Here is a 24,970-nt window from a genome sequence, read left to right on the forward strand (position 1 = left end):
TTGTTTGCAAGTTTATTAATGTGCTTGTGGTCAGTTTGTTATTTCGGTTATGAACAATTCTTTATTATGTTTATTTGAAAAAAATTTAACATAAAATTATATAGTTTTTGAAATCTTCAAAACTAAATTTTACACAAAATTATGTTGTTTTATATTTCCCTTTATAAAAATATTATTATTAAAAAAATAATCGAATAAAACTTGTTCATGAGTATGTCTATGAACATTACAGTCGAGCTTCCTCATAAGTTTGTTCATGAACTTATAATTAAACTTGCTTTCGAGCTTTCGAGTTGAATTTCGTCGTGCTTAACATCGGGTCATTTATAAATCAAGGCGAACGCGGTCGAGCTTTTAACAAACCGAATATCAAGTTGTTCATACTGCTCGACTTATTTACAGTCCTAATCCTAATCCTCAATCCTCATCTTTATTTTTTTTAATCATTAAGACTTTGATCACTTATTTAGATATATTCTGGGTGTTCCTCTTTTCTTTGGGGCCCCTCGCAAACAGGTTTTGAGAAGTTTGAAGGATAAGGTTTTGACTAAATTTACCATATGGAAGGGTCATTGTTTGTCTATGGCTGATCGGGTTGCTTTGATTAACTCTGTTATTACTGGTAGTTTCATTCATTCATTTATTGTTTACAAATGGCATGTGGCTCTGCTTAGAAGCATGACGGGTTGTATGAGAAATTTTGTTTGGTCTGGGTCAATTGACAATCGGAAATTAGTTTCGGTTCCTTGGAAATTGTGTTGTGGTTCGATTGACTCTGGTGGGCTTGGGGTGAAGAATTTGATTTTACTTAATCAGGCTTTGCTTGGTAAGATGACTTGGGGCTTAATTCAGGAGAAGTCATTGTGTTTTAATTTATTAAGATCCTGTTTTATTACTAAGTCGGGTCAGTATAGGCCTTGGCTTCATAATTCGTCCATTTGGGGTTCAGTTAGAGGGGTATATTCTTTGGTTTTAGATAATTGTTGTTGGTGGATTGGGCAGAGATCTGGTCTTAATTTTTGGAATGGTAGATGGATTTGCCCTACTGTGGCTTTCCAATTAGGTTTATCGGTCTTGCAGCAAAGGCATGGCTTGGATATGGTGGATGATTTTTTGATCAATAATGCTTGGGTTGGTTTGCCGAATTTGCCGACAGAGGTGGAAGAAGGTATCAAGCGGGTTTGTAGAAGTTCTGAAATGGAGGATTTTTATATTTGGGAGCCTGCGACTGGTGGGATTTTGACGGTTAAATTGTTTTATGACTGGCTGTGGCCTCCTAGGTTGAAATTGGATTGGTGTTGTTTTCTTTGGCGCCGATTTATTCCCCTGCGCATTCATTTATTTGTTGGAGGGATTTTTTAGGTTATCTTCCTACCCATGAGAATTTGAGGCGGCGGGGTTGCTTGATTGTTTCTAGATGTCCGTTGTGTCTTTCTCATGAGGAAACAGCTGATCATATTTTGCTAACATGTGTTTTTTCGCAGGAGGTTTGGCCAGGTATTTCTGCTTTGTTTGGGAGGCATCTGCCTTTGGATGATGATTTCCAAACTCTGATTTTGGAGGCTAGTAAACAAAGGTTTAGTTCACAAATTGTTGAACTTTGGTCTGCGGCAATTGTTAGCACTGTGTGGGCTCTTTGGTTAGCAATGAACAATCAAATTTTTAATGATGAGAAACCGGTAATTTCTTTGGTTCTTCGGCGTATTTTGAGCGCAATTCGTGAAACGGCAAATCAGGGTCATGGTTTTACTTGGAATTCTTCTGTGGAATTACAAATTCTTAGGGAATTGAAAATTGATAGAAGATTTCCTAAGGGACCTCATATTATTCATGTGGTTTGGCAGCGTCCTCCGATCGGTTGGACTAAGGTTAATACTGATGCTTCTGTTCTGGGTAGTCCGGGTGCTGCGGGTTGTGGCGGTATTTACCGTTCCTCAAATGGTATGTTCTTTGGTGTTTTTGCATTCCTGTTTGACGTTTCTTTTGCTTTTTTAGCTGAGTTGAAGGCTTCCATTTATGCGATTCATACGGCTTTTGACAAAGGTTGGCATCACCTTTGGTTAGAGAGTGACTCGACTTATGTTGTTCAGTTGTTGCGTAGTAAGTCGACTACTGTTCCTTGGGTGGTTCGTCAGAGTTGGATTGATTGTTTATCAAAATTAGATTCCATGCAATTTGTCATTTCTCACATTTATCGTGAAGGAAATGCGGTTGCTGATTCTCTTGCCTCTTTTGGTCGTATGGTTGATAGTTTGTATTGGTGGGATTTAATTCCTGATTTTTGTTGCCCGACTTTTTTTGCATGATCTTGTGGGGCGTGGTTCTTATCGCTTCGCTTGACATGATTTTGTTTTGAACTTTTGTATTTGGTTCTTTGTAACTTTTCTTTTCTTCTTTAATAATATTGGTTCGGGTTTGCAGTGATTTTCAAAGGTGTCAGCATAGCTGGGATGTCTGTTTTTTACACTCTCTCGCTAACCGGCCTTCAATAAAAAAAAGTTTTTTATTTTATATTTTTGGTCATATTAAGTCTTTAATGATAGTTTTTTTTAACATAAAAAACTTTTTTTAGAGTTCAAACAAAGTGTTGGATGTCAAATATTGTTTATAGAAAACTATAAAAACTTTATTTCAAACGGTAACAAAATATAATTTGAAACACAAATAAAATTAATAATATTGAAATTGATGATCCTGAGAAGATTGTTCATCCTTGGACGTCTGCAATTAGGGCCCCTAATAGACGATCAAACACTTTGATGGGAGAGAGGTGGCCGGTGGAACAGAATCGGGAGGGGAAAGGTGAGCAGGGAGGAAGTTTTTCATCTCAGAGTTCTATTGTGAAGTATATTCCCAAAAATCTAATGTTTCTAGATTCTAATTTGGGTTCGAAGACAATTGAGAGGAGCATAAGGGCTGATATAGCAAAGACGGGGGAAGGCATTGAGTTTCAAGAGGAAAGAAAGAGGAGGAGGAGTGATACCCATTTAAAACATATAGAAGTAGATCCGAAAATTCATTCAGCTACAATTGACTCTATTCTAGGACAAATCAGTAAAAAAGAAGCAACAACAAAGTCGTCCGGTCCAAAAAACGGGAATCAGGCAGGCTCTACAAAAGGGGCCTGCCAAGCATCATGAAAATCTTAAGCTGGAACTGCCGTGGGTTGGGGAGTGCCAAGGCAGTTCCTATTTTGGGTGAGCTTGTTAGAGTTCATCGCCCTGATGTTGTGTTTTTATTTGAGACTCTGATTAGTAGCTCTCGTATTGAATTTTTACGTATTAAACTTGGGTTTGAAGCATGTTATACGGTGGATTGTGTTGGTCGTAGTGGTGGCATTTGTGTCTTCTGGAGGTGTTCTAGCTGGTGCTCTTTACTTTCTTTCTCTCTGAACCATATTGATCTTGAGATTAAGGATGCGATTAATGGAAACTGGAGATTGACGGGGTTTTATGGATGTCCGGAGCGATCCCGTCGAAGGGAGTCGTGGCAAATATTACGCTCTATTGCTACGGCTTCAATCCTTCCATGGGCAATAATAGGTGATTTTAATGATCTCCTTTCTCATGAGGATAAGAAGGGACTTAATGAGCATCCGGAGTGGTGTTTTAGGGGGTTTCGTGAAACTATTTCAGATTGTGGTCTTTTTGCACTTCCGTTAGAGGGATACCCTTTTACTTGGATTCGGTTTCGCGGTAAATCTAATGAAGTGCAAGAAAAGTTTGATCGAGCTTTTGTTAATGGGGATTGGCAATTGAAATTCCTGAATGGAGTGTCCTTCAATACGATAGCGCCCTCGTCGGACCACTCACCAATTATTCTTCAAACTGAAGATGCCATCTCTTCTCGGCCGGCTAAGCGCTTTCAGTTTGAAAATAAGTGGCTCAGAGAACCGGGGGTGACTGATTTTGTAAATCATAAATGGGAGCAGGATGGGCATTTAAGGGTGACTGAGCGGCTAAACTCTATGGTTAGTAGTTTAATGATGTGGGGCAGACAGATTAGGGTCAACTTTAGAAAGGAGATCGTTGCTTGTGCATTAGAGCTTGAAAGGCTTAGGAGAGGGGGCTCGGTGGAGTCGGCGGAGGAATATGAGAAAGTTCAGAAGAATATGGTGACTTTATTGTTAAAGGAGGAAGATCATTGGAGACAAAGAGCTAAAGTTCAATGGCTTAAGGAAGGTGATAATAACACTAAATTTTTTCATTCTTCTGCAAATGGTCGAAGGAGAAAGAACTGTATTACTAAACTGCTGAGAGATGACGGGTCCTGGGCTACTGATCCAGGGGATCTTTGTCAGGAGGCGAGGAGTTATTTTGCCAAGCTATTCTCGGTTAGTAACTCATATTTTTCTGAGGTTGAGAGTGTGATTTCTCGGAAGGTGACTGAAGAGCATAATATTTTGCTGGCTGCCCCGTTTATGTTGGAGGAGTTTCGTGTTGCTATCTTTGATATGCACCCTGATAAAGCTCCTGGCCCGGATGGATTTAACCCGAGCTTCTACCAAAAATTTTGGAGTACCCTTGGGCCGGATATATTTGTAGCTGGTTGCAAATGGCTTGAACAAGGTTCTTTCCCTCCAACTCTTAATGATTCTATTATTGCTCTTGTGCCTAAATGTGATGACCCTGTTTCTATGCGTGATCTCCGTCCTATAGCTCTCTGTAATGTTCTTTACAAAATAGTGTCCAAAGTGCTTGCTAATAGATTAAAGTTGGTCCTCCCAGATGTTATTACTGAGAACCAATCTGCTTTTCTCAAAGGTCGCTCCATACATGACAATGTTTTAATTGCTTTTGAGACTATTCACAGTATGAGGTGCAATGTAAATAAGAAATTTGGTGATGTGGCCATGAAAATTGATATTAGTAAGGCTTATGATCGTGTTGATTGGAATTATTTGTCGGCCTTGATGTTGAAATTGGGATTTTCTAAACGGTGGGTAAAGTTGATCATGCTTTGTGTCTCTTCGGTTCGGTATTCTGTGAAGGTAAATGATCAGATTGTTGGCCCTTTTGTTCCTCAAAGGGGTCTTCGCCAAGGGGACCCGCTTTCGCCATACTTATTTCTACTTTGTGTTGAGGGCCTCTCGGCCTTGCTGGTTGATGCGGAGAGAAGAGGCCGAATCCATGGGACTCGGGTTTGTCAGGGGGCTCCTGCGGTTACTCATTTATTATTTGCAGACGATGCTTTCTTGTTTTTCAGGGCAACTATTGCTGAGAGTAGAGAAGTGCAAAGGATATTGGCGGTGTATGAGCGGGCTTCGGGTCAAGCGGTGAATCTTGCAAAGTCTGGCATTATGTGTAGTAATAATGTGGCAAGGGATCTTTCATTGGCTGTCTCCCATATCACTGGAATTCATGGAGCAATTGATACTGGGCGCTATCTTGGGCTTCCGTCGTTAGTAGGTCGTAAAAAGAGAGCTATTTTTGCTCATTTTAAGGAGAAGATGTGGCAGCGGCTTCAGAAATGGAGAGGGAAACCGTTATCTAAAGCAGGTAGAGCTATGTTGATACGGGCGGCGGGGCAAGCAATTCCTATATATTTCCTCAGTGTGTTTCTAATGCCTGTCACGACTACTGAGGAGTTGCAAAGAATGCTAAATTCATTCTGGTGGGGTAATAATAAATCTGGTGCTCGGGGTTTGAACTGGCTCGCTTGGGATAAGCTTTGCATTCCTAAACTGTTTGGAGGTTTAAACTTTCGCGATTTTACTGCTTTTAACTTGGCTATGTTGGGTAAACAGGGGTGGAATTATATGACCTCTCCAAATTCTCTTGTCAGCAAAATCTTCAAAGCTAAATACTACCGAAAGGCGGATTTTATGAGCGCTCGTCTTGGAAGCTCACCCAGTTATGTGTGGAAGAGTATTTGGAGTTCTCAACTTGTCATTCAAGCAGGATATCGTTGGAAAGTTGGCGATGGCAACTCTATTAGAGTTTGGTCAGACCCTTGGCTTCGTGAAGAAGGGGATAGGCATTTACATACTCAACCATCTTCGGATTTAGTAAATCTTAAAGTCTGTGACTTATTCATTCCAAATGCGGTGGAGTGGGATGTGGAGCTTCTGACTGAATTATTCTTGCCTAGAGATGTTCAAGCTATTCTGAAAATTCCTATGCGTAGGAGTATTGCTCCGGACTCAATTATTTGGAATGAGACGAAGAATGGTTTATATTCGGTTAAGTCTGCGTATTCTCTTGCCACTACTAGAATTGAAAATAAGGAACATCTTTGGGTGGAAGGAAATTGGCGTAAACTGTGGAGAATGGAGGTTCCAGCGAAGGTTCGTTATTTCGGTTGGAGATTAGCAAGGTCTTGTCTTCCCACTAGAGCACGGTTGATCGATCGGGGGATTCATGTACCATCACATTGTGCTGTATGTGAAATGGACTATGAAGATTCGTGGCATTTATTCATTACCTGTCCTAAGGTTCGTGATGTTTGGCGGGCTGCTGGGCTCCTAAATTTGATTGATGAGGTAGCGAGAGATGCCGTAAGTTTCGTCTCCTTTTTCTTCTCATTTTTAACTTCCTCTCCAAAGGAAACTGCTGGGAATTTTTTGATGTTGCTATGGCGTTGGTGGAGTGCGAGAAATGATAAGGTGTGGAAAAATGTGGTGACTCCGGCGAATCAGGTGCTGGTTCAAGGCCTTGGAGTGTTATGTGACTGGTTAGTGGCTCGTAATTTGAAGAAAGAGCAGTCCCCGAATTTTCGTTCTCCTAGTCTTTGTACGAAATGGCACAGACCGGCGGTTGGGCAAATCAGTTGCTGTGTGGATGCTGGTTTTTTTGCTGCTGAACAGAGAACTGGAGTGGCAGCGGTACTGCGGTCTGCTGATGGGGATTTCATAAAAGCTCGGGTCTGTTCGGAGTCTGGAGTCCTATCAGTTCAGGAAGGTGAAGCTTCGGCTGTTCTTCAAGCATTACAATGGTTAGTGTATTGTGGTTTTAATAATGTGGTGGTCGAATCTGATGCATTGAATGTGTGCAAAGCGATATCGTCTTCTGAACTTGATAATAGTGAGTTTGGAGATATAATTTGTCAATGCCAAGGGATTCTCTCTCAAAATCGCGGTTTCTTGGTCCGCTATATTCGGCGTGTAGCTAACGGAATGGCTCATAGCTTTGCTAGGTCTTCCCGTTCTTATGCTATTCCCTCTTTCTTTGATGTAATTCCAAATTTTATTAACGTTTCTTTGTTGAATTTCTGCACATTTGTGGCTCATTAATACAATTTGCTTTCAAAAAAAAAAAACCTAATATGTATAAGAATTTAATGAAACAAAATATAAACCTTCAAATGTTCTTTGACATATTAAAATTATATGCAATTTGTTCGCCATTCACCAAAGGCAAAAGACCATCATTAGGTCTTTAAACTTTCATTATTTATTTATTTATTAAGTTTTTGACGTTATTTGATTACCAAATTCAAATTACTTTTCTTTTTTTTTTTTTTTTGAAACCAAATTCAAATTACTTAGTTGTAAACAACAAATTTAAGTTAAAATAATATTAATTTAATTTATATTTGAAATTATATAATTTACAATATAGAAATGATTTTTTTTTTCTATAATAATCTTGTATATATCAAAAACTACATTAAAAATACAACCTGTAAGATTTATGTTCATATCTGAATTTTTTTGGTCGTCAGAACTTAACATGAACAAAAATCAAAGTTTAGATACAATTGCCTATATTCCATGACTCAAATGCTTGAGTTCTTTTGGCAAAAATCTCAGGTTGTTTAAGCATTTTTATAATTAACAAAGTGTCAGATTTGTTCCTTTTTTTCTTGTTTCTATTCCTGCAATCAAACTGTATCACAATCAATAAAAAATTGGAAAGAAAAAACATTTTTAATTCCTGTGAGTTTATGTTTCCCTCCAAAGGGGTTAATTATAGAACAATAAACTTGTGTCTACACTCTCCTAATACTGCAGGCTCCAACAGTGGCGGATCCAGGAATCGACGTCCGGGTGGGTTGATTTTAGTCCGATTATTGAGAGTAATTTTTCGAAGTCCAGTCTGTTAGGGATGACAATTTGTTTTAAGCTTTTAGCACACTTAAACTTTATGGGCTTTCCCTCAAAAAAAAAAAAAAACTTTATGGTTTTGGTATGTTAGTTAAAAATGGTAACATTTTCACACTTTTTTTATTTTTAGCTATAACTTTTTTATAATTTTCATAAAATTTAATTTAGAAATTAAGTTAAATTGAATCTCAAAATAAGAAATTGATTTGTTTTATAGAAAAGAGATAATAAATTCTTCAAAAAAAATATAATAAAAATAATTTCTATAAAAACAAAAAATGAGTTTAATGTGGTTTGAACCTATGACCTCTCACTTTAAAACAAGGTTCTTAACCAACTTGACCACTTTAAACTTTTGAAATAATACTACATAGGTTAAATATATACTGATATTTGAGGGCTACACGGGACAAAAATAACAACACTCAAGGACAGAGCCGATGGCCGGGGGGCTTTGGCCCCCCGGGCTCTAGGCTTGGATCCGCCCCTGGGCTCCAACCATAGAACCAGAAAAACAAATTAAAGCTAATACATTCAAAAATCCGAAACCATTCCTATCTTCAACCCCCATACCTCCTCTCAAAATCCACAAATTTCCTATACAACTCCTCACCTCCCCCTCTCGGAATACATTCCACCGCAAACCTATAGATACACCGAGCGCGCTCTATTTCTTTACACCGCTCTTCAAACTCGGCAAACCCCACAAACAACTGCTCCGCCTCCTCGTCATCACCCAACTTCTCCGCCGCTCTTTCATACACATTCCTACACCTCCCAACGTCTCCATTCTTCATCTCGAATTTCGCATACCGAATCCAAACCCTAACTCCCGGATAACACTGAACAAACCGTTCAAAAATAACCCTAGCACGTTCAATTTCACCATACCTAACCTCAAAATCTATATAGGCAGCCCACCCTTGCTCCTCCGGCATCCACCCCATCCATCTCTCGAAGATCTGCCTCGCGCCGCCTAAGTTTCCAATCATCTCCTCCATGTGTATGTACTTATACCATAGCTGATCTACACGCGGGAGTAGATTCACTGCGCGATCCCAAACATTGCGAGCGTGGTTGATGAACCTGTTTTTCATCTCCATGTCTGCGTATTTGAGCCAGAATGTGTGGTTCTTGTAGTGGAAATCGTGAGCCCGTTCTAAAACTGAGCGAGCGCGATTGAAGTGTTTTTGTGATTCCTCCCATTTTGCGTACTTGATCCACACATTCATATTCCATTGAATCCGTTTAATTAGATCTTCGAACTCGTTTCTCTTGCGCTGTTGATAGTCGGCGAGCTCACTGGAGTCTGTGATTTTCTGCTTTGGTGGCCGGATTTTATCTTCCTGCATCTCCCGTGCCTCACGGAGGATCTGCTCGGCCGTGATTTGTAGAGGCGCTGGAGTTTTGTTCTTGACGCGAATTGTCCGTCGAAGCATCGAATCTGTACCTCTCTGAGTCAACATTTTCCGGCGTGGAAGTAAGATTGAATTTAGAAGCAGCGAAATAAATCGAAGTAACTGAGAACTCTGATTATGAATAAATTGAGCAAAAGCATAGCTGTTTATAGTGTTTTAGTTCCTATTTAGAATAGAAATAAGAAATCCTAAACAAATAGGAAAAAGGAAAAGCCATTGATCCTGGATGAATAAGGAATTCTAAAAAGAAAGGAAACTACTATTTAGTCATAGGGTTTTGCACTGCACGTCACAGTTTGGAGAGAAAAACAATATTTTTTTTTTTTTGAAATAAAAGACTTTATTAACCAATATCAGAATCAAGCACATCGATGAGGAACGGACAGACACAGATATGACTGCTTTAGCAAGTGCATGAGCAGCCGTATTCGCTGAACGGTTTACAAATGAAATAGAACAATCAACTAAATCATGTAACAAATGAATACAATCAACAATCAAGTTCGAACGTTAAGAAAGATCATACGTAGGTTGATTAATGGCTTGAACAGCAACCAAACAGTCAGACTGAACCTGCACCTTTCCAAAGGCTTTAGCTTTAAGCCAACTTAGCGCCTCTCGAATTGACATAATCTCCACAGTTAGAGGATCAAAGCACCCCATAAACGCCCCATGAACCGCTGCTAAACACCTTCCCTCATGATCTCTAAGCAGAAAGCCGAAAGAGCAGTGTCCTTCAGAACTAAAAATTCCTGCATCAACGTTAAGCACAAAATTACCTTCGACAGGCGGATTCCATTTGCTAGATCGTAATACATGACTCCTATCAGCCTCCACACAACTTGGCTTAGCCTGGGTCCATTCGAACCAAGCTCTTCGTGCTGATAAAACGATACGTGATGAAGAGGTAATTAACGCGTTCCAAACGGCATTATTCCTCCCATTCCAAATACTCCACATCAGGAACAACACCTCACAAATCAATGGCTTAGGCGCAACCCGCAACAAGTTCAAAAGCCATTCTTCAAAATTCTGAACTCCAACCATTCTGTCATCACCAAAAAATTCCGCCCAGACAAGCCGTGCATTCGAACAGATCAGAAAAATATGGGAAACCGATTCCGATGCATTAGAGCAAACAGGGCACAAATCCGATATGGGTACATGACGAAATACCAAATTGACTCGGGTAGGCAGACATGAGCTTAGAATTCGCCATAAAAAATTTTTAATTTTTGGAGGCACCAATAAGGACCATAATGACTTCCAGCATATATCCGTCGGGCTCATTGATGCAGATTGAAATGTTTGCATAGCCAAATGATACCCTGATTTAACCGTATATACGCCTCTTCTATCCGGCAACCAAAACCAAGAATCATCAGCCAAAAGCCTGCAACGAGGTATGGACAAAATAAGTCGACGATCTCTATCATTAAACCGAGCCATGATATGTTCATAGTTCCACGCCCCTTGATGGTCAAGCAATTCAGACAGAGGCATATTCCGAGATAGAACAGGGGCCGTTGTAGTAGGCCGCGGATTCAAAACATCCGGTAACCAAGGATCACGCCAAATATTCGTATCCATACCATTTCCCACCTTCCGAATCAACCCTTTCACCAAAAGATCTCTCCCAACCAAAATGCTCCGCCAGATATAAGAAGGATTATGACCAATACCGGCCTGAAGAAAACTAGCAGAAGGAAAATACCTAGCTTTGAGAACCTTTGCCACCAGTGAATTCGAATTAAGTAACAGCCGCCATCCCTGTTTTGCTAGCAAAGCTGTGTTAAACTCACAAATGCTTCTGAACCCCATACCTCCCAAAGACTTAGGCTTACACAACAATTCCCAACGCTTCCAGCAGATGCCAGTAGGTGAATTACAATTGGATTTCCACCAAAATTTGTTCAACATTCTATTAATATCATTACATATCTGGATTGGTAAACTAAAAAGACTCATGATATAAGATGGAATAGATTGCAGCACAGCCTTAATTAAAACTTCTTTACCGGCTCTAGATAAAAATCTCTCTCTCCAATCACTCATCCTTGACCAAATCCGATCCTTAATATATCCAAAAGTACGCGTCCGGCAACGGCCAATAGCAATTGGTGCCCCAAGATAAAGACCCATCTCCTCAATTTCAACAACTCCAAGCATCTGACACACATTGTTCCTATCTTCGACAACCGAATTTCTGCTAAAAAACAATGACGACTTCTGAAAATTCACGCACTGACCCGAATCAGACTCATACTTACGCAAGCAATCCTGAATGACCGAAGCTTCAGATATATTTGCGCGAAAAAAGATATAACAGTCGTCGGCGAAGAAGAGATGTGTTATTAGAGGAGCCGATCTTGCAACACTACAGCCATGTACTTTCCCTTTCATAGCACAATCATGTAAGAGTAATGAAAGTCCCTCCGCACAAATCAAAAACAAGAAAGGCGACAAGGGGTCTCCTTGCCGGAGTCCACGCGAGGGAGTGATCGGCCCTAATTCAGCCCCATTATGCAAAATTTTATAGCTCACAGTGCGGACACATAACAATAGCAAGTTGACAAAATTTACAGGAAACCCAACCTTAATAAGCATATTCTCCAAAAATACCCATTCAACCCTATCATACGCCTTACTCATGTCCAGTTTTAAAGCAGCCATACCCCTCTTACCTTGTTTGAGACACTTCAGCTTGTGCATCACCTCATAAGCCACAATTATATTATCCGATATCAAGCGACCAGACAGAAAGGCACTTTGATTATCCGATATAATCGAGGGCAAAACTTCCTTCATCCTATTAGCAAGCATCTTAGAAGCAATTTTCAACAACACATTACATAACGCAATAGGTCTAAGGTCGATAATTCTCTCGACAACATTCTTCTTTGGAATTAGGACAATCAGTGTATCATTCAATTTAGGAGGCAACGAGCATGAATGAAGGAAATGAAGACAAGCGTTACTGACATCCTTCCCAACAATGCTCCAAAACCGTTGGTAAAAGGCAGGATTAAGACCGTCAGGCCCCGGGCTTTTATTCGGATGCATGGAGAAACACGCCTTTTTAACCTCATCCTCAGTGAAGGGCGATAAAAGAAATTGACTCTGATCCAAAGTAACTTTTGGCCTCACAAGTGGAATTACCTCAGAGTTATTCGTACCTTGGCTGTGAAAAATATTTGTAAAATAATCCACAATGATATTCTCCAACCCAGCACCAGATGTGCACCACTCCCCATTATTATTTTTAAGCTGAAAAAAAGAATTCCTTCTTTGACGAGCCGAAGCATATTCATGGAAATATCTCGTATTCGAATCACCCTCTTGAAGCCAGAATAGTTTTGCTCGTTGTTTCCAAAAATCCTCCTTCTGTTTCAGTATTCTTGCATAATTTGCCGCGGCAGCTCTATACTGTTCTAATCCAAAATTATCATTGCTGCCCTTAAATCTCTCAAGAATTTGACGCGCTGTCCGAAGAGCAACATTATAATTCTGAACTAGAGTATTACTCCATTCACCTAAAGCAGCAGCACACACCTCAAGCTTTTGTGAAATGGACGCAGATTCAACCCTATTCCATGCCTCGTGAATTACTGAAGCACATTGTCCTTCCCGCAACCACGCATTCTCAAATCTAAACCTCTTCACAAACGGACATTTCTGCCAGATTCGAAGCTGTAGAAGTAATGCAGAATGATCAGAACTAATAGTTGCCAAATTACACAAAGAGGAATTAGCAAAGTGACTGTTCCACGTAGCATTAATCAGTACCCTGTCAAGCCGTTCCTGAATCCAATGACCACCACCCCTTCCAGATTCCTAAGTAAACTGATATCCTTGCATCTGCATATCAGTAAGCTGACTTTCCTCAACCGCCCTCCTGAACCCCTCAATCAGCCAATTAGGTTGCCTGTTACCCCCTCTCTTCTCGGTGATTCGGAGTATATCGTTGAAATCCCCAATGCAGCACCAAGGGAGATTGGATTGTGTAGCTAACCGTGAGTCTCCATGTTGGTAATTCCCGAAAATGAACATTGACATCAATGAAGTTAATAGTTGCATTAATCACACTAACTGTTTCTTTCTCCTTCCACAGCAAAGTAAGCCCCCCTCCATGACCAACTCCTTCAACCACACATGAACCTTCAAACCTCATCTTCCTTCTCACAACTTCAATTTTTTCTTTTTTTTATCATAGTTTCCATTAAGAAAACTATCATGGGCTTGTGGACCCTAACAAGGTCCAATAGAACACTGACTGTACATGGGTTGCCCATCCCACGACAGTTCCAACTTAGAAGGCTCATTGCGCCGGGCAGGCCTGTATGCCAGGTCCCGCCAATAATCCAATCTTTGAAGACTGGTTGCTCACATCACACTCCATGCTTATATTATCATACCTAGGCCGCTTCGGATCCATAATAAGTCCCTCTTCTCTCTGTTCATCCACACCCTTGTTCAGAACTTTGGATACAATTTTAGTAGCTTTGATACCCTCAATGCCTTTCTCTGATAGTGACCCTTCAGAAGTGTATTGTACTAAACGCTTATTGGAATGAGTGTTCTCCTGGTTTGAATCCATCTGATGCGTCTCAACCTCCCAATGATTATTATCCTCACTCGACGGATCACGCAACCAATCCTTCCCAATCTGAGGCGTGCCTCTGCGTAAGGCCGCCCTTAGGAAAGCCCCAAATCTTCTCTCAGTATTATTCTCAGGCAAATCAAAAAGCACAGGACAAAATTTATCTGAATGCCCAATAATGCCACAAAAGAAACAAAATCCCGGCAACCGTTCATATCGAAAATTAATCCACATCCAATCTCCCCCACTACGCTTAATTTTCTGACCACATTTGAGAGGTTTTCGGATGTCAATGGATACCTTAATTCGAAGAAAGCTCCTGCGTAACCCAGAGAAATTCTTCAAATCAGATTCAAGAAACTTACCAATACAGTTCCCCATTGCCTTACAGGTCTCCTCCGTCTGAAATCCCACTGGTAAATCAAATAGTTGGACCCAGATTATCAGTTCAAATAACTCCATCCTAGCCGCTTGAGCCGTTGCCGGAAGCTCCTGAACAATAAGAACGTTCTGGTTAAAAGTCCAGGGTCCATCATTGAGGACTCTTCTAGCATCCAATTCATGATAAAATTGAAAAATATATCTCCCCTCTACTTCAGTTTCTGTCACAGTAACCCCCTTCACAGGCCTCCATATGGACGCCAATGTATTTCGCATAGAGTCGAAATGGATAGTTTTATCATTGAGAAATTGACCTACCACAAAATATAATTGCTGTATTGATGCCGATACAGTATGTTCTTCTCCAAGCTCCAAACCCTCCTCCTCTTCATCCTCGAGTCGAAGGCGGGCATAAGCCTCCATAATACCTTTTCCTTTATCCATAGAATCAATTTGACCAGCCAATTTGGAATAAAAGCAGCGATCCAGAGAAGCAATCGAAGAAATATAATCAGAATTTTAGGGCTCAACCACAATCAAAAAACACAGCCAGCAAGAATCCAGAAAATAATAACGCAATTTTCAACTCTATCCATGGAATCAATTCAGACAACGTAATTGAAATACAAAAATCGATCAAAGGAGCCAGCCGGAAATCAAGAATCAACCACGATCAAGAAAACAAAACAGCCACATCTCACAAGAGAAGACAAAGAATCACTCCACACAGAGAGACAGAGACCAGATTATGTCTTACAAGATCATTTGCAAACCGGAACGATGAGCGACGGCGGAGAAGAGGCAGTATGACGGCGGATATCAGAGACTTAATTCGGAAAATATCTCCTTAGGATGTTCATAAGTCAAAATACCGAATGAAATCGATTTTAATCGGAATTTATTTTGGGAAAAAAGAATTATATTTAACGTAGGTGATCTTTTTTTTTTTTTGTGAATTTAACATATATATATGATTGATTTTTATAGACCTAATACACAAATAACCCTTGAACTTGTCCAAATATTGCAACTACCCCCCTCAACTTTCAATTTTAGCAACTTATCCCTTAAACTTGTTCAATTGTAAAACATAACTCCAAATTGAGAATTTTTTTACCCCGTTGATAACATCGAGATATTATCCTAAGGACCAAAAGGGATATTCACCTAGAGAATGCCGCGTATTAATCCCCAAAGGAGATCCGAATGGCGGATCTCCACGATCCCACTCAAAGAGATCCGTTGGCGAATCTATAAGGCGGATCACCTCATCTACTTGATTCGTCACTGTAACAGCTGAAGCCGGCTCGGCCATAAAGGCCATTAATGAGCTATCCATTAGCTAAACCGCCAGTTTAAGGATAACTTATAACCGCCATTAATGGAGCATTAATGGAGACTTTCTGGTTGCCAAAGGTTACGACTTCCAAGCTATATATAGCCTACATCCTTAGGCTATCAAGGTACACTTACAGATTCTCTACTCTTGTGCTTACAGTTTATTCTCAGAGATATTACTGACTTTGGCATCGGAGTGTCCCCGGCCGATCCCAACGGCGCCTCACAGGGAAGTGCTCCGATCAAGGTTTTTCCCCGAGTCATCAATTGGTGCGGTGAAGGTGGAATCCTTAAACAAATAAAGGGTTTTCATTCACGGTTATAGGAAATATGACAAATGGAGATCATAACCCCTCCTCAGGGATTGAAACACCGCCAATAACGAGTGCTGGCCGCACTGATTCGAATGTTCCCGCAACACAAGCTGAAAGTAGTATGCCTCCGGACGCATTCATCAACATGTGTGCAGAAGCTATAAGGGAAAGATTTGGCTCTGAAACGGGCGATCGCCTAAGGTCATTCATGATCATTCCTCCGATTTGGAGCCTAGCGCCTTCATCTACGATATCTTCTTGGCCTCAGATGAATCTGGTACCAAACGCCCACAATTCTTCGTTTATCCAAGCCCATAATACGAAATCCATGGTAACCACCACGACGGCGTTAGGAGAACGACCGATCAATCGAGAGTTATTTCCTGCTGGCGCAGGAGGGAGTCAAAGAACCACTCAAACTCTGGTGGGCGGATCCACTAGCCAGAGGATTGATCTGGGCGGGTCAGATATCCCAAGGCGACCGTGGACAAACCTCTCCATGGGTGGATCAGAAGGGCGGAAGCATAAGAAGCGTAGAAAGGAGAAAAGTAGGCGGTCTGAATCACCTTCGCCCCGAAAACCGAGATCTTCCCGTAGAGGTAGGTCACCCCCATCTACTGGACGTAGGCAGAGTAAAAGGCCAGTAGTCACACCACATCCAAGTGGGCTGCCACCACCACCACCACACCAGGGAAATAATGAGCATATTCCTTCAGGAGGCGCTGGAGGAGATAACGGTCAGGCTCCTCCAGGCGAAGGAGGTGGAGGTGGGTATGGAGGCGGAGGCGGACGTGACGGACAATCACCCTCAGATCCGTCTTCGGGATCCAGTTCGTCATCTTCTCCAAGCAGATCTCCATGGAGGGGTCGCCCAAGGGCGAATCCGGAGAATTTTGATGACAGAGTTCGAGCAGCGGTGCTCCGTATGAATGAGGAAAATGCCAGGCATAACCTATTCGCCAATCGTGATTCGCCCTTCACGGCTTGGATTGAAGCGGATGAGACGGATAGGCATTTTAAAATACCTAAACTCGCTATATACACAGGTGCTGACAACCCGGAGGCACATGTCAGAAAATACCGAATATTGCTTCGCCTCAATCGTGCAACCGAGCCAGTGCTGTGCAAAATGTTTGTCACCACGTTAAGAGGTCCCGCTTATGGCTGGTTCCAATCATTGCCTCTTGGCTCGATTGATAGTTGGGACCAACTAAGCAGAGAGTTTTGCGCTAAATTCGCTGGTTGTATCCCTCCAGTGGTCAAATCCAGGAAGCTCTTTGAATTAAAGCAGAAGGCGAATGAATCCCTTCGAGATTATATAAACTCCTTCAACAAATTGTGTATACAAATTGTGGATGTAGATATCTCCATGGCAGTGGAATCTCTGGTAAAAAATACCACTTGTAAGAGTTTACAGGAGGATCTAATTCGCAAGAAGCCTACCAGCATGGCAGAACTAATAGAGCGCTGCAAGGACTTTATGGAGGTGGATGACATTCGCCGCGAATCTCTATCTCCGCATAGAAGGGACAGAGGCGATTCTCGCCATTGAGATAGAGAAAAGGACAAGCACCAGGATTCCTCCTCTAGAGGCCGGCGAAAAGGTTCTAAGAACAAATCGGCATTTGTCACCTCTTTCACGCCTCTCAATGCTTCTAAAAGTGAAGTACTTATGTGGATCGAGAATAGTCAACACAAACGGAGCATTTCATACCCCGAACCAAAAGGGGGGGAGTACACCAATACTGGTAAAAATCCTAAAAATTATTGTAAATATCACAGGAAAAATGGCCATGACACCGATGCGTGTTGGGAGTTGGCTCGGGAAATCGAACGTCTCATTGAGAAAGGCAAATTGGATCGGTTCATCCAAAATGATGGCAAGAAGAGAGATGGCGATAGATCCAGAGAGGACCCAGAGAAGAAAGGAAAGGGTACCATTAATGTCATAGCTGGCGGACCTGGATATCAACCAATGCTAAAGAAGGCAAAGACCACCGCTCTTGACAGGACATCGTTAAATCACCCCTTTGCCGATGTAGGTCCTGAAATCTCTCCTCATGCGGATGCATTGGTCGTCACTATGATGGTGGAAGGCTGGGAGATGAAAAGAGTGATGATTGATACTGGAAGTTCGTGCAATGTCATCACTAGAGGAGCTTTCGCCAAACTCATGATTGATCCGGTCCAAGTGGAGCCAACTGTGGTAGATATCCTAGGAGTGACAGGACACACCATCCAGACAAAAGGCCAAGTCACTCTGGATTGCGAGCTTGCAGACGATGATCAGGTTTGGAAAGGTGAACTGGAATTTTCTGTCTTGGATGGTCAGTTAGCCTACAATATTATCCTTGGACGGCCCTTTATCTCCGAAGCAGTAGCCCTTATCTCCATACGACATTTAACGCTTTACATCCCCACGGCCAAGGGAGGTGTAATGATCAGAGGGAGCCAAAAGATGGCTTAGGAGACGTATTCGGCCTCACTAAGGATTCGCCCTCAATCTAAGGAGGCGGATGAGGAGGAGCTCATCACAATGGCCTTGGGCGAGACAGAAATGTACCTCATGGCGGATGAAAAACAGGTGCGAATGGCCAAGGGGCTCAAGAGCGAAATTAAAGACGCAATCACCAAGGTACTCCGTGAGTCGGAGGATGTCTTTGCTTGGAAGGATGAGATCCTCCCCGGGATCAGTCTAGACGTGATCACTCACAAGCTTAACATTGATAAGGATGCAATTCCCGTAGCTCAGAAGTGAAGGAACCATGGGCTTGAAAGACAGAAGGTGATAGAAGAAGAGATCACCAAGCTCCAACGGGCGGATGCCATTGAGGAGGTACTTTATACTCAATGGTTGGCGAACGTCGTTCTGGTGAAGAAAGCAGGCGGATCCTACCGCATGTGTATCGACTTTACAGATCTTAACAAGGCTTGTGCCAAGGACAACTACCCTTTGCCATGTATTGACATACTCGTGGATGGAACTGCCGGGCATGCAATGTATTCCTTTACAGACGTGAAGTCAAGTTACCATCAAATTCCCATGGAGCCTTCGGATAGAATTAAAACCTCGTTCGTGACTCATCAAGCCACTTATTGCTTCAAAGTCATGCCCTTTAGGCTTAAGAACGCAGGAGCTACCTATCAGCAGATGATGAACAAAATATTCACGGAAAGCAAGGGTGATAACTACTCAGTCTATGTGGATGACATGATCATTAAAAGCACAACCGTTGAAAAGCACGCGGATGATGTGAAGGAGGTACTAGACGTACTCCGACGCCACAATATTAAGCTGAACCCAGAGAAGTGTACTTTTGGTGCGACGTATGGAAAATTCTTAGGGTTCATGATCAGCGAAAAATGAGTTAGCCCAAATCCTGATAAGGTTAAGGCTGTCCTAGAAATGCAAGCACCACGGAACATCAGAGAAGTGCAACGCCTTAATGGGCGGATCGTAGCCTTGGGCAGGTTTATCTCTTGTTCAGCACGCAGATGTCAGCCCTTTTACGAGGTCATCAAAAAGCAAAAGGCGTTCGAATGGAGCGAAGATTGTGAAAAGGCCTTTGAAGGGATCAAACTGTTTCTCACGAAGCCGCCCATGATGAGTCGGCCGATGAAAGGTGAGGACCTCTACATGTACGTATCGGTTACGGATAAAGTTGTGTGCACGGTCATGATATGAGAGGAGGATGGCCAGCAGTTTCCGATTTATTATGTGAGCAAGGTTCTAAAAGATGCCGAAACCAGATATTCTAAGCTTAATAAAATGGTGCTGGCTGTTGTCACCACAGCGATCCGCCTTAGGCTATATTTTCAGGCTCATACTGTGGTGGTTCGAACGAATATACCGATGAGAAAGGTATTGCAGAAGCCGGACACTTCTGGAAGGTTGATGGAATAGGCAATCCGCCTTGGTGAATTCGATGTGAGATATGAAAGCAGGTCAGCTTTAAAAAGTCAGGTCTTGGCAGACTTTGTGAATGAATTCACTGAAGAGGGGATAGATCATCCCAAACCTCAAATAGAAGAGTGGACAATGTACACCGATGGTGCCTCCTCGGCGGATGGAGCTGGCATAGGCGTTGTGATCAAGGGTCCCCAATACATAAAGTTACGGTACGCAGCAAAATTGAATTTTCATGCAACTAATAATGCCGCTGAATATGAAGCTCTGGTATTGGGATTACGCCTACTTAAAGAAATCACTCCCGAGCGGATTGTGATCTATAGTGACTCCAAGCTAATGGTCAATCAAGTGATCAAGAATTACGAGGTAAAAGATGATGTTTTGGCCAAATACGTAGCAGAAGTCAAAAAATTGTTAGATCACCTCGAGGCTAAAGAAACTAAATGGGAACTGATTCATATCCCCCGGGGATCCAACACTGAGGCGGATCATTTGGCCAAAATGGCCTCTAGTGAGGAGAACTGGACGGATCCACAATGTCCCTTCGAAGTTAAAATAGCTCCAGCCTTCGCCTCGGAAGAAGTATCCCTACTCACAACAGTAGAAGATGATTGGAGATCGGCCATTCGCCAATATCTGCTGGGTGGAACTCTACCTGAGGATAAAGAAGAGGCACGGCGGATCGTCAGAAAAGCGGCTTATTTCTCCATAATCAATGATGGCCTCTATAGAAAATCTTTTTGCCATCCTTGGTTAAAATGCATCCTGCTAGAAGAAGGACGACAAGTCCTCAAGGAGTTGCACGAGGGATCGTGTGGGGCCCATGAAGCATCCGCCTCAATCTTGAAGAAATCCAGGTTAGCAGGATTTTATTGGCCAATGGTCGAACTTGATGCGCAAAAATTGGTGGAAACTTGCTATAATTGTCAGATTCATGCGAATGAATCACATACAGCCAAAAATCTCCAGAGGCCCATCATAGAAGGGCGGCCATTCGCCCTTTGGGGAATTGACATAGTAGGGCCATTCCCTCCTACCCGCCGGCAGAAGAAGTACGTGATAGTGGCAGTAGATCACTTCACTAAGTGGGTAGAAGCCGAAGTTGTTTCCTCCATCACTGCTGAACGAATGGTGGAATTTGTCAAGGATAACATCGTGGGAAGATATAGCGTTCCCCACACCATCATCACCGATAATGGAACACAGTTTAACTGCGCCGAGTTCAAAACTTTCTGTGAGAAACTGGGCATTCTAAACAGATTCGCCTCCGTTTACTATCCCCAATCCAACGGAATGACTGAAGTTACGAATTGGACGATCGTAAAAGGCATAAAGAAGAGATTAGGAGAGCATGATAAAAAATGGGCGGATCAACTAACCAGCGTCTTATGGGCCTATCGCACAACGCCTAGAACGGCGACAGGAGAAACGCCGTTCGCTCTCTCTCATGGGGTAGAGGTCGTGATCCCAATTGAGATACAGGTTCCAAGTGATAGAGTTGCATTCTATTGTGAGGAGGAAAACGGTGACAAGTTAAAGGAGAGTCTTGATCAAGTGGAAGATCGAAGAGAACAGGCCTACGTACGTATGGCGGCTTATAAGCAGCGAATCGCCGCTTACCATGACAAAAATGCCAAGCTTGTGGACCTGAATGTAGGTGATCTCGTGCTCCGCAAGGCCGACAAAATCCAGTCTCGAGAGGGAAAGGGCAAGTTAGGGCTCACCTGGACGGGTCCGTATCAGATAGTGGACAAGATTGGATTCGCCACCTTTAAAATTCAAGACATGGAGGGGAACACATTGCCGCGCACATGGAACCTCCAAAATCTCCGCAAATATCTTGTCAGAAAATAAAGTGTACATACGGTCTTGAGTACTCTTTTTCCTTTAGTAAGTTTTTTCCCATGTGGTTTTTCTTATTAAAGGTTTTAACGAAGCTCACATATAAGACCTGCTTACCGTAATAAAGCATTTCTCCTATCAATAAACAAATATTGTTCTATTCTCTATGTTCTTTTTAAGGTTTTTCTTGCAGCAATATTAATATTCCAGTCTTAAAAAGAAGGGGGGCATCCAACGCTCTCCGCATTAAAAGAAAAAGTATTGCTATCTCATAGCTACTTTTTCTCCTCGGATATAGGAGAATCAATCTCATGGGCGGACCCATCTCTGTGATGATCCCCATTTTAGATAGAGTTAAAACGATCCTTGGACGCAAGGTCTTTACACTCTCTTACATCCTTCCCAAAAAAGGATTCACAAGTCCTACGGGCGGATCACTTCACCTCAAAGACAGGTAGCAAATTGATCCCCTGGGCAGCTTTACTTCCTTCAATGGAATAAAACAGCTTCTAACCTTCACAAAGGTTCCTACTATGGAGTATGGTTGGCCACCTACTCCAGATTAAATCCTAGATGCCTATATATTTACTTACGCAAACGTAACAGTAACATAAATAGCTGCCATAAAGGATTAAACAAATTGTACTTAGCAATTTTTTACAAATCAAAAGTAAACGACTAAGTAATAATGGGAGCATCCTCCTTTGCACTTTTCTCGCTTGCGGCACTTGCTTGAGAAGCCTCCTTCTCCACAGCCTCAGATACGCCTACCAAGGGTACCTCCTTTTCCACGGAAGATGTGGGACCAAGAGGAAGAGCGTTATCGTTGATTGGTTCTTCACCCGCCTTAGGGGGCACTTCCTCAAGCTCCACTAGTTCAACATTAGTGGGGGGGTTTGCTTTCTTCCATGGGCCCCTTCATCCATCTCCGAACGTACTCACGGAGGTAGTCTTTCGCGTATGGCATTTTGTTATATTTGGCAACATCGTCTGGGTCTGGGACGGCGAACTGCGGGTCTGTGAAATCAACCTCGGGATGCGCTAGAGAGAAGTACGCCATGAGTAGTTCGCCATAGTAGAAAGCTTGCTCACCAGCCGTGTACTCTGCTTCTCCTATCGCCACCTTATAGTTCTTAGCGTCTGTCACGATCTTTTCCTTCAACTTCTTGATCTCCCCGTCTCTAAGAACCAAGGCAGCCGTGGCAGAGGCAATGTTCGCATTCGCAGAGGCGATGTTCGCATTGGCATCCGCTACCTCTTTCTCCAACTTTTCAATGGTAGCCTTATCCTCCACGCTCTAAAGAAGCTCAGCTTCCATGGCACGTATGCGAGTATACATCTGTCAAAAACAAACAGTTTCGTCAAAAGAAAAGAACAACTTTTTCAGCGAAACGAAATCCTTTGTAGTGAAGGGGTTTACCGTGAGGAGCTCTGTCTTCCCCTTTTGTGCATGAATGGAACCGGGGATCTGGTTCTGATTCCTTTGCACTTTGCCCAACTGGCCCAGGGCCTCATCTAAGTCGTTTATGACGGACTCATTCTCCAAAGTTCCTTGGGCGCCATACTTGGCGGACCAGTATCCGCCCAGATCAAGCTTCGCCATCTGCACAAATATTCAAGGATCAAAACTCAGATCCAAAATTTGATGAATAGATAGAAATAAAAGGCAACTTACCTGTTCTATCTCCCCTACAGGCATGGCGGACCTCATGGCATCCGCCATAAGCTTGGGGCCTCCAGTAACTATAGGCTTCCTCCTTTTTAGTGGCGGTTCAACCACTATTCCAGCGGGACGCTTCCCGTCATCCCTTTGGGGATTCGCCGCTTGATCTTTCCTACGTGCCTCAGCCTCTAGAAACTTCCTACGCTTCTCTGCAATAGCGTGATTGGCCTTAGATAAACCCCTGCCAAAGAAAACAATAAAGTAATCAAAGTTCAAGAAGAAATAAAAGTTACCTTGGTCAAATTGCGCAATCTTGGAGTAAATGAACTGCTCCCCCTCTCGGCGAATCAACAGAATATCACTCATCATGAAGGCTAAAGCGTCCGCGTATGTCCATGCATCCGCCTTGACCTTCTTCATGAGCTCCGCCACCACTTCATCGCTATCGGTCAATATTCGCATATCGCCTGTCATGTGTAAAGGCTTGGGATTCCAAAACGAGGGAAAACCCAGTGATTCGCCCTCTTTTATCTTCACATAGAAGAATTTCTCATCCCAGCAATGGACATTGGACATTTTGTCACTGAATGGCGAATATACTCCGAATTTGGCAAAAGTGAGATAAGACTCGGATTTCCGTTTTGAGGGTTTATGGAAAGCTCTAAAGACACGACCCGTATAAACCACTCCTAAATTTGAGGCGAGGTAGCAGTCTAAAGCGATATCCAACCAACCGTTAGGGTGTAATTGGCTGGCAGTAATATCAAAGTAGGAGAGGATGTCCGCCATCATCTTTGGGAGAGGAAGTCGGAACCCTCTCTCCACATGACTACAATATACGGTCAGAAAACCGCTAGGCGGACAGGAGGGTCATTGATGGGCTGCGGCTAACTGAGTCTCGTAATTATCGATCCAAGGGAAGCGATTCGCCAGATCCGCTAGATCCGCGGCACTCATACGAGACGGAGTAGACTCCGCTCGAGGGTTCTTTTTCTTAGGTTGGATTGAAGAAGAGGCCATTGCCCCCGGAAAACACCTGGACTTAACGGCCGGAGCGGTACCGGAGACAGAAGTAGAAAGGACTTGACTTCTGGTTGAACGAGTCTGATAGCGATTACGCGTCGAGTTACACAACCCAGCTAACTCAGAGCTAACAGAGGCCTCGGAGGAAGATGAGTTCTCCGACGACGAAGTGGTCCAACTAAAATTAACTACTATTTCAGGAGAAGGGGTCGAATTAAAAAGCTCCAAAGTTGATCTAGAAGATGATGAAGAACTCCTAAACATTCAGAACAAATCGAGTAAGGAAAGATGAACTTACATGAAATCGAAAAGCTTTGAACTCCGAAATTCCCAGAAAAAAGCTTCACGCAGATGAAAATGAAGATGGAATGAGGAAGAGAGAGAGAGAGAAGGAAGAAGGCGTCTTTTCTTTCTTTGAACAGACCGCTCCTTACACG

The 24,970-nt window shown here is 42.5% G+C and overlaps 1 protein-coding gene across 1 annotated transcript; it reads right to left on the bottom strand.

Moving 5' to 3' along the window:
* Positions 1–8,436: 8,436 nt before the first annotated feature.
* Positions 8,437–9,716, bottom strand: LOC136214791 (uncharacterized). The gene has a single exon (XM_066002896.1). It carries the CDS (start codon positions 9,508–9,510, stop codon positions 8,605–8,607), a length of 906 nt encoding a protein of 301 aa, XP_065858968.1. The 5' UTR covers positions 9,511–9,716; the 3' UTR covers positions 8,437–8,604.
* Between the last annotated feature and the right edge of the window lie 15,254 nt (positions 9,717–24,970).

The sequence above is a fragment of the Euphorbia lathyris genome, chromosome 1 (assembly GCF_963576675.1).
Source record: "Euphorbia lathyris chromosome 1, ddEupLath1.1, whole genome shotgun sequence".
NCBI lineage: Eukaryota > Viridiplantae > Streptophyta > Magnoliopsida > Malpighiales > Euphorbiaceae > Euphorbia > Euphorbia lathyris.

What these genes read in the sequence shown, in the direction of transcription:
- LOC136214791 (XM_066002896.1), bottom strand. Translation starts at nt 9,510, where the DNA reads ATGTTGACTCAGAGAGGTACAGATTCGATGCTTCGACGGACAATTCGC.